The 13,864-nt window shown below is 44.6% G+C and overlaps 1 protein-coding gene across 2 annotated transcripts in view; it reads left to right on the top strand.

Moving 5' to 3' along the window:
• Window positions 1-13,864, top strand: part of LOC143489841 (sodium- and chloride-dependent GABA transporter 2-like) — a 78,580-nt gene that overhangs the window by 29,446 nt on the left and 35,270 nt on the right. For both annotated transcript variants that reach the window (XM_076988784.1, XM_076988785.1), the window contains 2 exons: window positions 12,177-12,261; window positions 12,778-12,910. In XM_076988784.1, the coding sequence (XP_076844899.1) occupies window positions 12,177-12,261; window positions 12,778-12,910 (218 nt within the window). The remainder of the gene's footprint in view (window positions 1-12,176; window positions 12,262-12,777; window positions 12,911-13,864) is intronic.

Raw genomic sequence — 13,864 nt, 5'->3', positions numbered from 1 at the left:
CCTCCCGAAGCAATCTCAGAATCGCCAAAGCCTGCCTTGCGAACCAAGGCTCCAGTCAAAACCAGTCCCTCTGGTCATCTGACTAGTTCAGCCAGTTCCTTTGCTGACTCCACGACTTTTGATGCCAGTAGACACATAGGTTTGGTTCCGATATTTAGGGAGCATGAAGTAGACGCCTACTTCCCTATTTTTGAACGTATTGCTACTACTCTGAACTGGCCACCCGGTGTTTGGTCGTTATTGTTGCAGTGCAAGCTTACAGGGAAGGCACAGGAGGTATGTTCTTCCTTATCTTTGGAGCAAAGTTTGGATTACCAATGTGTGAAAGCCACAATTATGAAAGCATATGAGTTGGTACCCGAAGCATACAGGCAAAAATTCCGTAATCTGAAGAAAAAACCCAGCCAGACTTATATAGAATTTGCACGGGAGAAATTTAGTTCCTTTGATAAATGGTGTATGGCTAGTAAGGTGACTACCTTCGATCAGCTTAAAGAGTTGATATTACTAGAAGAATTTAAAAACTGTTTGCCTGAGCGTATGGCAGTCTTCTTGAATGAGAAAAAGGCAGAGGATTTGTATGCCGCTGCTACCTTGGCGGATGAATTTGTTCTAACCCACAAGACTGTTTTTAATCCGATTTCCCGAAAGGACAGGGCTGACGGTATAAAATCCCGTGAAACAGGACATGGGACCCCAGTATCAAGTGGGAACACAAGGACTCCAGATGACGCCGTAGCGGAGACGCGTGAGTGTTTTTATTGTCACAAATCAGGTCATATTGTAGCTGGTTGTCCTGCCTTGCAGCGTAAGAACGCTCGCATGAAAACTGTCATTAGGAAGGTTAATACATATCGTAAGGTAGCTCTAGACATGCCGAATGTCATCACGGATACTGTTTCAGTCGACCCTGTTTTTGATCCTTTCATACTCCATGGAACAATAGCTTTGTCTAGTGGTGGTGATCAGAAACGTTCGGTTAAAATACTGAGGGACACAGGAGTTGCCCAGTCATTTGTGTTGGATGGTATACTACCGTTTTCTGGTGATACGTATTGTGGCAGTGACGTGCTTGTGCAAGGCATTGAGTTAGGGTTTCGGAGGGTCCCTCTGCATTATGTGTATTTATGCACAGATGGGAATATGTGGTTGGTTAAAGTGGCTGTTTGCACAGCGTTGCCCGTGAAAGGGATTTCGTTTATTTTGGGTAATGACATCGCGGGAGGTTCTCTTGTTAGCCTCCCTGAAGTGGTAGACAACCCTGTGGATTCACCTGTTTTGTCTAGCCCAGGGATGGAGTCAGTATTTCCTGCATGTGTCATGACTCGTGGGCAAAGACAGAAGCTGGATGAAATCAGTTTTGAGGAGACATTTATGAATAATGACTCGTGTGCAGAATTACCTACTAAAATGCTGGAGCAAACTATCCTCATACCAGATCCTTTATCTGGTAAGGACTCGGTGAGTCGTGCTGCCTTGGTTGCTGCTCAGAAGGCCGATGCAACACTCGTGCCTTGTTTTGAGTCGATCACTGACAGTGTCTTACCGACTAGGTATCACATTGTAGATGAGGTACTCATGAGGACATGGTCTCCGACTAATGATAAGGTAGGGGCTGAGGAGATAAGCCAAATAGTTGTTCCGAAGCCCTACCGAGCACATGTATTGGCCTTGGCTCATGATCATTCATTGTCTGGTCATTTAGGAATTAAAAAAACTATGGGTCGGATATTGCAACATTTCTTTTGGCCTGCTATGCGAAATGATGTAGTTACTTATTGTCGTTCTTGCCATACATGCCAACTTGTTGGTAAACCCAACCAGGTAATTCCCCGTGCTCCGTTGCGTCCTATTCCTGTGATAGGTGAACCTTTTGAGAAATTAATCATTGATTGTGTAGGCCCTTTGCCTAAAACTTCTTCAGGCAATAGTTATTTGTTGACTCTTATGTGTTCCTCTACTAGATTCCCTGAGGCTATTCCTTTAAGGTCACTCCATGCCAAACCCATCACCAAGCCATGGTGAAGTTTTTTACTACGTTTGGCCTACCTAGAACTGTACAGTCTGACCAAGGGTCTAATTTCATGTCTAAGCTTTTTGCTCGGGTTATGTCTGAATTAGACTGAATTAAGCACCAAACATCTAGTGCGTATCACCCGGAAAGCCAAGGGTCCTTAGAACGCTTCCATCAGACTTTCAAGAACATGCTTCGCTCATATTGCTTGGACTCAGGGAAAGACTGGGATGATGGTGTCCCTCTGCTATTATTCGCTATACGTGATACTGTTCATGAATCGCTAGGATACTCTCCAAATGCTCTTGTGTTTGGTTGAACTGTACGTGGACCACTTAAGATGTTGTATGACTCTTGGTTAGCTCCAGTGTCAGCCACATCTGTGGACAAGTATGTAAGTACGCTTCGGGCGCGTTTACAGGCTGCTCGTGCAAAAGCCAAACAAAACCTTGGAACAGCCCAAGTCTCCATGAAGGTGACTTACGATCAAAAAGCAGTTGATCGTTCATTCGAGCCTGGAGATCAGGTTTTAGTGCTTTTACCTGTGGCGGGTTCTGCTTTGAGTACACGTTTCTCTGGTCCTTATGAGATCCAAAAGAAATTGTCTCCTGTGAACTATATTCTGAGTACTCCGGATCGTAGGCGAAAAACGCGTCTGTGCCACATTAACATGCTTAAGCCGTATATGGTACACCCACAACCCATGCCAGTTACAGCCATTGCCTCCCAATCCACTATTCAACCAGTGATGTCATCCTACTCCCCATAGCAAGATGATCTCAATCTAGGCAGGAACTGTGTGCCTACGGCTAGACTTCCCAACTCTGAAGCCTTACAAGGTCTGTGCACTAAACTCTCCTACTTACCCCTAGCTGCCCAGAAGGATATTAGTACATTGATAGATCGGTTTCCTTCTCTCTTTGTGGATGTACCTACTCGGACTCATGTCCTCACACATGATATTGATGTAAAAGGTCATTCTCCCATTAGACAACATCCGTACAGAGTAAGCCAACAAAACGTTTACGGCTAAGTAAGGAAATAGATTACCTGTTGGACAATGGTCTCGCCACACACAGTTCCAGTGCTTGGTGTTCACCATGTGTGTTGGTGCCTAAGCCTGATGGGACATATCGTTTGTGTACAGACTATCGCCGTGTTAACTCTGTTACGGTACCCGATTCGTTTCCTCTTCCTCGTATGGAAGACTGTGGACAAGTTAGGCTCTGCTAAATTCGTTAGCAAATTGGATCTCTTGAAGGGTTATTGGCAGGTTCCTCTCTCTGAGAGAGCTTCAGAGATTTCTGCATTTGCTACACCTGACAGTTTTTTGCAGTATACTGTGATGCCTTTTGGCCTACGAAATGCCCCAGCTACTTTCCAAAGACTAATGAATACAGTACTTAAGGGCATACCTTGTTGTGAAGCTTACCTTGATGATTTGATTATATTTTCAGATACCTGGCAGCAACATATGAAAACACTTGAAGCAGTTTTCATGAAATTGCATGATGCAGCCTTGGTGTTGAATCTTGAAAAATGTGAATTTGGCAAAAGCACAGTGAACTACCTAGGCAAGGTGGTTGGTTGCGGTCAAGTTCGACCTTTGGATGCGAATATACAGGCTATCAAGGCTTTTCCTGTTCCCAAGACTAAAAGGGACTTGAGGCGTTTTTTAGGTATGGCTGGCTACTACCGTTGCTTTTGTAAGAATTTTTCTGATGTGGTTTTACCGTTGACCAATTTGTTGCGTTCGTCCATAACCTTTAAATGGTCCCATGGGTGCCAAGAGGCATTCGATGTGGCCAAGTCACTCTTGTGTAGCTCACCGGTGTTGCGCGCCCCTGATTTTTCGAGGCCTTTTAAATTGGAAGTGGATGCTAGCGGTTCAGGAGCAGGTGCTGTGTTGTTACAGGGAGACGTTATGGGAATAGATCATCCAGTTAGTTACTTTTCTAAGAAATTCGTGAAACACCAGGTAAATTACAGTACTATAGAAAAAGAGACTTGCACTTCTTTTAGCCCTACAACACTCTGAGGTTTACCTAGACAGTTCAACTGAACCAATCACGGTTTATACTGATCACAATCCATTGGTGTTTTTAAGCCGAATGTCCAATTCAAACCAACGCCTGATGCGCTGGTCATTGATTGTACAAGGATTCCACCTAAAGATTGTGCACAAAAAGGGATCTGACAATGTGATGGCTGATGCTTTGTCTCGGTGCCGATAACTAGTGGTGTGTAGTGGATGATTGTGTGTCCCCCAGGTCTCCGTTTTTAAGGGGGAGGGTGTTACATCCTGTGCTGCCGGATCCATCTCCTGATCCTCTGGGCCGTGACTTGGCTACCACCTCGCTCTGGCTCCGCCCCTCCACTTAGGCCTTGTGGATAAAGAGGACGAAGATCCCAAGATGGAGGGGAGAGATTGAGAGGAGATAGAGAGGCTTTGTGTGTGATACTGCTGTTTGGATATTTTGTGATATTGTGTGCTAGCTCTTGTGTAGTTGTATAACTTCATGTCTTGGTGTGTGTTGTCTTTGATAAGTATTCTGTCTCGTGTGAGCCCTGTGGGAGAATATTTGTGCTTAGATACTGGTTGTAGGGAGTGGTGCTTTTTTTGTTTTGTGGGTTTGTGATTGTTTGTTGTCAGTGTGGGTAAGCATTGTACTTTTGTTTTAGGGGTAGTTATATTATTTTTCAAAGGGGGGGGGGGACTGTTTGTTACTTTGGCCTTGCCACTCCTGACGATTGCCAGTAAAACTTCTTGTTTCAGAAATCAGATAACTTTGTCCTGGATTTACATTTCTTCCATTATCCATATCAGTACAGATTATACACATACATACCGTTGCGGCCTTTACCTAGACAAGGGACGTAACAGGTCGCAGAGCGCTGTCAACGTGCGTGCGGACCCATGAGCGCGTCACGTGATCTCTCAGTGTCATGTGTGTTGTTTACATTTTTGTTTACAATGTTTGCACATGGAAAATTGCAATATCATTCATTAAAATCTGCTTAGAAAGAAAGCTTTGCAGCCCCCAATATTTTTTTGGAGGGAAGATCATGCAAAAAAATCGAAATCGTGATTTTATGAAAAAAAAAAACGTGATATTTTTTTCCCATATCGCACACCCCTAATTACAACTTTGATTTGGATGCCTTGTGGCCTTCCTCTGCTAGATGATTTAGCAGTGCCACTGTGATCTGTCTGCAAAGGTCTCTGTTTGGAGCACAAACTAAGAGATCATTTGTATTTTGGGGTAAATCTGTTCCCTGTGGAAGGTTCAATGTTTCTAAACTCACATGTAGTGCAGCATTGTAATTGGTGGGTATTTCACAGTAACCTTGACATAATCTAGTGAATGTGTATGTTTTTCCTTCAAAGCATAGTTTCAAGAACAGTCTCAAAACATTCCTGTTTAGATCCGCTTTTAGTTAAGAAACTCTCAATCTTATTTACTTTATTACATTATGTTGTCTATTATTTTATAATTTGTCAATTTATTTCATTATTTTATTGTTTGTTTCCTTTTTATCTTTAATTTTAATATTTTATCTTTATCTTCTTATCTTTGTTTCCTCTTTAGATCTGCTTTTAGTTAAACTTTGTCTCTCTCCTCAGCAGAAACTTATTGCAGAGATTGTGCCTTCTCTCCTGGTACGTGTATACACAGGCGATGCCAGACACAGTTCCAGGGTTGCCAACTTTTGACGTTCGCTTGGAGTGAGATTTTAACCTGGAGCCGGTGGCGAGTGTATTTTGTTGAGCGGGGGGGGGTGGCGAACGTAAAATTGACACAGATTCAGTGTTATATCACCGGTGGATGGCGCCAGAGCTAGCGAACTAGTAACGTATTGAATCATATATGTGGATCTGAGGTAAATAAACTGGATATTTTTTTTCGGCGTGAGATATCGGAAGTGTGGCGTGAGAGCGTGTGAAAATGGTCAAATGCGTGTGTCTCACGCTCAATGCGTGAGAGTTGGCAACCCTGCAGTTCATAGGGAACTGTCAGGATCAGGGGATCTAACTCGACGAGAGTCGAGAGGTTTGGCGGTCGAACTCCATGGGGGGGTATACAGGTGGCACCATTGGTGGTTACCAATCTATCATGCCAGCCTCTCGTAGTGATTGGAAAATGGGCCTGATGTCTTCCACAACTTCAGGTTTCAATGGGTGTTGATGTGTTGTTTGGTGTTGTTTGGGTCTATAATCAGATTTGGTAATGATGCACACTGGCTCACATCCTTTAATGAGGCCCACATTGTTCTTTCCCTTAGCCCACAGGGCTTGCAGAACTTTTTCCAATTCTATTTCTTCTGCTGGGAGGAGGGTCATACATATGGCCCTTGTGTTTTGTCATTTTGGTCAAATAATTCCAATGTGTTAGGTAGTGATGTGTGGGGCGTGGCCCATGGGACACAATAGAGATTCATTTGTCCTTCACTCAATATCACTAGGCCCGCTGTGACCTATAATGGAATGTGTTGCTTCACTGTCTACCAACAATTTAAGTTTGCGTTTTTCAACCATTATTTCTACCTGTGAGAGTGCTGCTGGGTTTTTACTAATTTGCTGGACAAAAGAATAATGTAAATTTTGTACTTTCCTTTTGCTGTCTTCTTCCCTCAGTGGTCCGTCGCTATCCTGCCTCCCCACCGCCCCATCAGTCCTGGTCTCTTTCCTCAGTGGTCAGCTGGCTATCTTTGGACTCTGGACAGTCAAATGGCAAAATGCCCTTGTTTGCCGCAATTGTAGCATGTTTTCTTTTTCTTTGTTTCTTTGTCCACCACGTCCTCCATCTTTTCCGTGATCTCACCCTCTGCCTCTTCCTCAGCTCTGTTTCTGAGTTATTTGCGAGCTGTGCCTCGTGGTGTTTGACGTGATCTTCTATCACTGACTGAGGGGCTCTGTTGTACCCAATGCAGTTGGCTCTGATGAGGTCTGGGTTTGCCCATTCCCTTGGCTGCTTTCATGATGTCATCAGCCATCCAGTGTCGGTGCACCATGACCGGTTCTGAGACTTCCATCGGGAACTGGGTGGCCACTGCATTGGGGCATGGTTTTTCATCATCTGGTGGGCCGTCTGATCACAGACGGGCACCATCTCATACCATTATCCAGTGTGAGGGCCTGGTGCTGTCATAAGGCCTCCTTCCTTCACTGCAGTTTGAAGCCTGGTGTGCTTACTGACAGGGGAGAGTACGGGGGGCCGAGTCTTCTGACAATTCACGTCGTTGTGCATTTTCTAAGGCAGCTCTCGCGTCAGCATATGGCGGTGGGTATCTGTTGTGAGGTGGGTCTGGGAGTGGTGCAGCTGCAGCGGCTCCCTCTCCCCCGGTGCTCCAGCTGGTTGTTCGTCAACGGCTGGTAGGCGACATCTCGTTGGGGCAGCGTCGAGGTCAGGATCAGCTAAGGAGACTCACTGGGGCACCTTATTAGTATTTTCTCCATGCCCTACCTGGCTAATTTTCTTTTGCATATTAGCTCTCTTTGGAGCCTCCTCTAACCAACACTAAGCCTTCTGCAACATATCTTCCTTATTGTCATCAAAATACTTGCATGCTTTCTTATTATCCTTTTTAGGTCTCTCTTGAACCCTCTGTATCAACTTTCCTAAATACACCACACTCAATGATCCACTTGGCACAAACCCACAATTTTCTATTCAGTATGAAACGTTTGCAGCAGTCAGTACCATAAAGTCCATTCATCTGTTCAAACAGGCTATTGGGATGTTGGCTGACATCAAAGTCATATTTTTGCTGTTACTCTATACACTTATTTACTGCTTAACATATACCTATTCTCTTGTTCGGTTCTTTATTACTCCCAGAGTAATATTATTCCTTTCCTATTTCTATGCAGGCAGGGATGCCTATTCCGTGGAAAACTACAAATAATTTTTTTTACTTACGTTTACGTGACATCACCACATTCTTTTTTTGTTCGTCGGATGAACACTATAATCATTACAAATAAATTAAGTAATGTGCAATTAAATTGTAGGTCAGTATTACTTAAAATATAAAGTTGGTTTGCATCAAGGGTACAATGATTGAACTTTTCTGTACTTGTTATCCTAATCGCTTTACCCATTAATTCTACTTAGTATCTTGAGTTCAAGAAATAAAATATTGATTTATATTTTATTTTCTTTTTTACTTTGATTACAAATATTTAGTGAAAAAGAAAGACAAAATATTTTGTCTTATTTCTGTTGAGTAGTATTTACTAGAGCTGTATTCAACTAAGGATTTTCATAGTCGAATCTGATTCGACAGATTTTCCCTTTAGTCGACTAATTGTAACGCGGGGGTGCGGGCGGAATGACGAGGCACAGAAACCAGCTCGCACACTCAAGCGTCACTTTATTGAGTGCAGGCTTCAGCGCACACAGCGCACATACAACACAAACGGGTGACACTCAGACAAAGACAAGCACGGGACACTGCGCGAACGCACATTAAATAGACGAACCACATAAACCCCAAGTGATGACGAGAGACGAGCCACAGGTGAGACTGATAATCACACACAGACACAACCACACCCACAAAGATACACAGATGCAGACTAGACGCAGACTACATAAACACACGCCCAGAGGGGTGGGGTCGGGAGCTGTACCGTAACAGAGCCCCCCACCAAGGGCACTACCTGTCCCGGGGTGCCAACATGACCGAACACACCGAACCCACACCGATTGGCGGATGCGGAGCCCTCCGTCCTGTGTCTGGGTGGTGAGCGCCCTTGGTGGAGAGTCCGCCTTGAACAGCCTAGAACACCTTCCCTGGGAATAAGGGGGAAAATACACCAGACAAACACAACGGCACGTTTACAAACACACACATCGGAACATGAAATACAAGCAGCACAAGAGGGAAAAGGGGGTTCGGGAAGCACACGGGGACAGACACAAACACAGGTACTGACAGACACGGGAACACATTCATCATGGCCAGGAGAGCTGTCAAGGGAGAAAACACTCCCTGGCCTGCAGGCACTGCAGTGGGCGGTACTCCCTCTGCCTTCGGCGCGGATCTCCCGCACATGGCGGATGCCCCAGCAACCCTCTTGGTGGGCATGCGACTCGTCGCCGGGGAAGCTGGTGGAGGACACAGCGCAGGCTACGCCTGCCGCCTTTCCGTCTCCTCCATTCGAACTCCCCCGAGGGGATCCTCACCTCCTCTGGGCGGTAGCTCTGCCCGCCGTGTCCGTGTGTGGGTTCCTCCACCTCCATCTCCCTCTCGGAGCCGCCCGAACTCCAACTCATCGGCTGCTCCGGCATGTCAGTCCGGGAGCAGTCCATCAGGCTGCCCTCAAGGCAGGGAAGAGGCACGACTTCTTTCGCATGCCTCTTCTCCCTCACGGTTTCTCCGGAGCAGTCTGTCGGCGTTGGGCTCTCCCTCTCCCGAGTATGATGCGCCCTCGGAGTATTCGGATGGAGGAGGGCTTACGTCATGTTCCTCCTCCTCGCTGTGGTAAGCGGTGGGGGCGGAATACTCCGACGCAGGAGGGCTGACATCGTCTTCCCCTTCACCGTAGTACATGGTAGGGATGTAACACTCCGAAACCCCTGTCTGCCAGCTGCCAGTGGAGAGGAGTCCCTCGTCGGGGAGCCAAATCCCAACCACCAAGCTCGCTGGGCAGCCTGGCAGTAAAGCTCGGCTTTCGAGTCCTCCTTTGCCTCCCGTGCGTAACGCAGCAGGGACACGCATACCGGGTCCCTCTCAAGCTCCTCCTCTGTCGCGGGAGCATCGCGGCGTCGCACAGGGGAAGAGGGGTGGTGGTGTCGGCTCGCCCTCTTCCCCTTCTTGGCACGGGACGAACGTCCTGGCTTCATTACTGTTTCGGCTCGTCTTTCTGTAACACGGGGGTGCGGGCGGAATGACGAGGCACAGAAACCAGCTCGCACACTCAAGCGTCACTTTATTGAGTGCAGGCTTCAGCGCACACAGAACACAAACACGAACGGGTGACACTCAGACAAAGACGAGCACGGGACACTGCGCGAACGCACATTAAATAGACGAACCACATAAACCCCAAGTGATAACGAGAGACGAGCCACAGGTAAGACTGATAATCACACACGGACACAACCACACCCACAAAGACACACAGATGCAGACGACTAGATGCAGACAACAAACAGACGCCCAAAGGGGTGGGGTCGGGAGCTGTACCGTAACACACTGTAACACACACTTTTCTAGAGCACCTTAAATGGGATCCCGTTCTCATTCAGGACTTTTTTCCACTTCAAAGTAAAAACCTAAAACACTCAGATAAATGAATAAACATGGTAGGTTGGCTTTATTCAGCTTTTATTTATCTACTTAGTTATTTGTAATGAAACGTTAGAGAACATTAACAAAAAAGTCACTGTCAGTGCGCAGTGCGAAAGTGCACTGTGCAAAATGTCAGAAATATTTTAAATAAAATATGCCTGCCTGAAAATATATTTAAAAAATTGCCACACAACAGCAAAAAAATGATAAGGAAAGGTTCAAGTAATGGAGTTTTAAAAGCAAACAACAACAAAAAATGTTTATAGGCCTACTTGCCAAGACGCACCGTGACGAGACAAGACGAGACGACATGACCGAAACGACAAACGGATTAACTGTTTTTTTTTTTTTTGCCTTACGCGTTTTAAATGGTATGCCATGTTGGTTGTTGTCGTGCGAAATGAAAGATGTTGATGACATAACTTGCACTTTACTTTGTTTCATCTTTATCTTTTTCAAAATACTTTTGAAGTTTTTTTAGTAGCCATAATCTCGGCAAACGCTGACTATACTGTAGCGTATTCAGCTTCACTCATTTGGATTGTGCAACTGCAGGGTGTGATTTATTAATGTGTAGTAAGGAAAATGCCTAGTGTTAATGCGCACACATCATTTAAAAATATTTATTACCAGAAATTAGGATGGTTTTATTTGACAAAAGGCTATATATAATGAAAACAAAGACATTTCATGTAACAACTAATTCTTAGCAGCATCCTTGGGCACCCCCATGCAGTTAGAATGCTACATTCGACTATGACGTTCATAGTTGACTAGGGGGTAGAGTCAACTATAGTTGAATCAGCGACTATTGCAGGTCACCCCTAGTATTTACTTAAAATTACTTATACATTACAGTAATTTACATTAACCACTACTTAGATACTGAGAAAATGACTTCTCTAAACTACTGCTGGTATACTAAAGACATTCTGACTAGTAAGTAAAAGATAACATGCTCATGAATTGCGAGCCATAATGTGGACACCACAAACAGCACACAAGAGCAAAAACAAAGACAGAAACATGTAGTTTCACACTACAAGCTGATTTTTTTAAGTCTGAAGTTTGGGTGGCAGAGCCAGGGCCGGCACCAGAACATATACAGTGAGGGGGCGTCAGAAAATTTCGGGGGAGCGAACGTAAGTTGTTGAGCGGGGGGGGTGCGTGTAATGATTGTCGAGCGGCCGAGGGGGCACCATGTAGCGATTGTTGTAAAATAAATGGGTCTTATTTTTTACATTGAGGGGGCGGGACACCTCGCCTGAGGGGGCGACGCCCCCATTCGCCCCCCCCGTGGCGCCGGCCCTGGGCAGAGCATTACTTGCTGCATGAAGCAGAAAGTGTTTTTTTGACATGTTCAGCACTTTTGCATGTAATGACTTAGGCGATAACCTAAAGCCTAATTGTTTTGGAGGATAAGACAATTCAACAGACAATCCATAGACCACATTTTGATAAACATGACATAAGCAATAGATAATGCAAAAAACAGCAGACAATTGTCCATGAATGTACAAAAGCATTTGCAAAATATGGAACACAGTGAGAAATGCTATTATGATGTGCAAAAGTTACATTGAATTTAATGTTTTTCAACAGCTTTGAGAATTTCAATTGTGATCTGAGAAATGAACCAAATTGACTGAGGAAAATGAATATAAAGTAAAATAATGTGTTACTTTTGAAAAATACTATAATGTGTCTTGCAATTTAGGTCATTGGAGAATAACAAAATTGGGAAATTGTTTTGGAGGATATTTAGTCCAAGTAAACTTGATCAAACAGGATGAATTTCTTATACTGAGGAGACAAAACCATGGGGCAACAGTGAAACTACTATATAATTTGTTCTCTTCCACAGATGATTGCAATTTTGCTGGAAGGAAATTTGCACTTAACTTGACAGGACAAACCAATTCAACAGCAGCTGCCACTGAATTCTGGGAGTAAGTGGGTTACAATAGCTAATATGGGAACCATATATATGTATTTGAGTCATTGTTGGATACACAATTTTTATACATATCTGGAAAACTACATATTAGTTTATTAATTGCTTTGGTACAATTGACCTGTCACGGAGCAGCTCCGGACCCCTCCATTTGGGCGTGTTCATGTCCTATGCGTCTGTTTATGCCCGTATGTATATGTATTTCCATGGGTGTAGATTGTAAGTGAGCATGTTCATTGGTCTCACCTGTGACTTGTCTCGTGATCACTGGGGATTGTGTAGTTTGTCTATTTTGCGCAATGTCTTGTGCTCGTCTTTGTCTGAAGCCTATGTACGTTTTTGTGTTTGATGTCAGAGTGCTGTGCGCTATCCACACTGGACTTCACAGTGTGTTGACTAAACGTGTGTATTCCACCGATACTTGCCTCGTTGTGCTTGCCTCCCTTAATGTTACATGTTAAGTACAAACTTGATTATTGTCAAGTATATCTTTCTCAATTTTGCAATGCAGACACAGGGTATTGACCCTCTCTGGTGGCATTGAAGAGGTGGGTAAAGTCAACTGGGAGATTCTCCTGTGTCTCATTGCAATGTGGATCATCTGCTATTTTTGCATATGGAAGGGAATCAGGTCCACTGGTAAGGTGTGTGCTTTGAGACTCAAACTCTATGTAACCTAAAATTATGGTTGAAGCAAATGCTACACTATATTGCTAAAATTATTCGCTCACCCATCCAAAATTATCGTAATCAGGTGTTCCAATCACTTCCATGGCCACAGGTGTATAGAATTAAGCACCTAGACATGAAGACTGTTTTTATAAACATTTGTGAAAGAATGGGTCGCTCTCAGGAGCTCAGAGAATTCCTGTGTGGAACTGTGATAGGATGCCACCTGTGCAACAAACCCAGTCATGAAATTTCCTTGCTCCTAAATATTCCACAGTCAACTGTCAGCTGTATTATAAGAAAATAGAAGTATTTGGGAACAACAACTCAACAACGAAGTGGTAGGCCACGTAAACTGACAGAGCGGGTTCAGCAGATGTTGAAGCACATAGTGCGAGGAGGTTGCCAACTTTCTGCAGAGTCAATCACTACAGACATCCAAACTTCATGTGGCCTTCAGTTTAGCTCAAGAACAGTGCGCAGAGAGCTTATTTGAAATCTGTTTCTGTGGTCCAGCACCTGCATCCAAGCCATATACCACCAAGTGCAATGCAAAGCGTCAGATGCAGTGATATACAGTATGTCGCCACTGGACTCTAGAGCACTGGAGGAGTGTTCTCTGGATTAACAAATCGCGCTTCCCCATCTGGCAATCTGATGGACGAGTCTGGTTTTGGCGGTTGCCAGGAGAACGGTACTTGTCTGACTGCATTGTGCCAAGTATACGTTTTCAGGAGCTGGGCTTGGCCCCTTAGTTCCAGTGAAAGGAACTCTGAATGCATCAGCATGCCAAGATATTTTGGACAATTCCATACTCCTAACTTTGGGGGAACAATTTGGAGCTGGCCCCTTCCTCTTCCAACATGACAGTTGTGCACAAAGCAAGGTCCATAAAGACATGGATGACAAGAGTCTGGAGTGGATGAACT

The sequence above is a fragment of the Brachyhypopomus gauderio genome, chromosome 2 (genome assembly GCF_052324685.1).
Source record: "Brachyhypopomus gauderio isolate BG-103 chromosome 2, BGAUD_0.2, whole genome shotgun sequence".
NCBI classification, from domain to species: domain Eukaryota; kingdom Metazoa; phylum Chordata; class Actinopteri; order Gymnotiformes; family Hypopomidae; genus Brachyhypopomus; species Brachyhypopomus gauderio.
The sequence above is the reverse complement of the archived record's forward strand: the minus strand, read 5'-3'. Positions and strand labels throughout refer to the sequence as shown.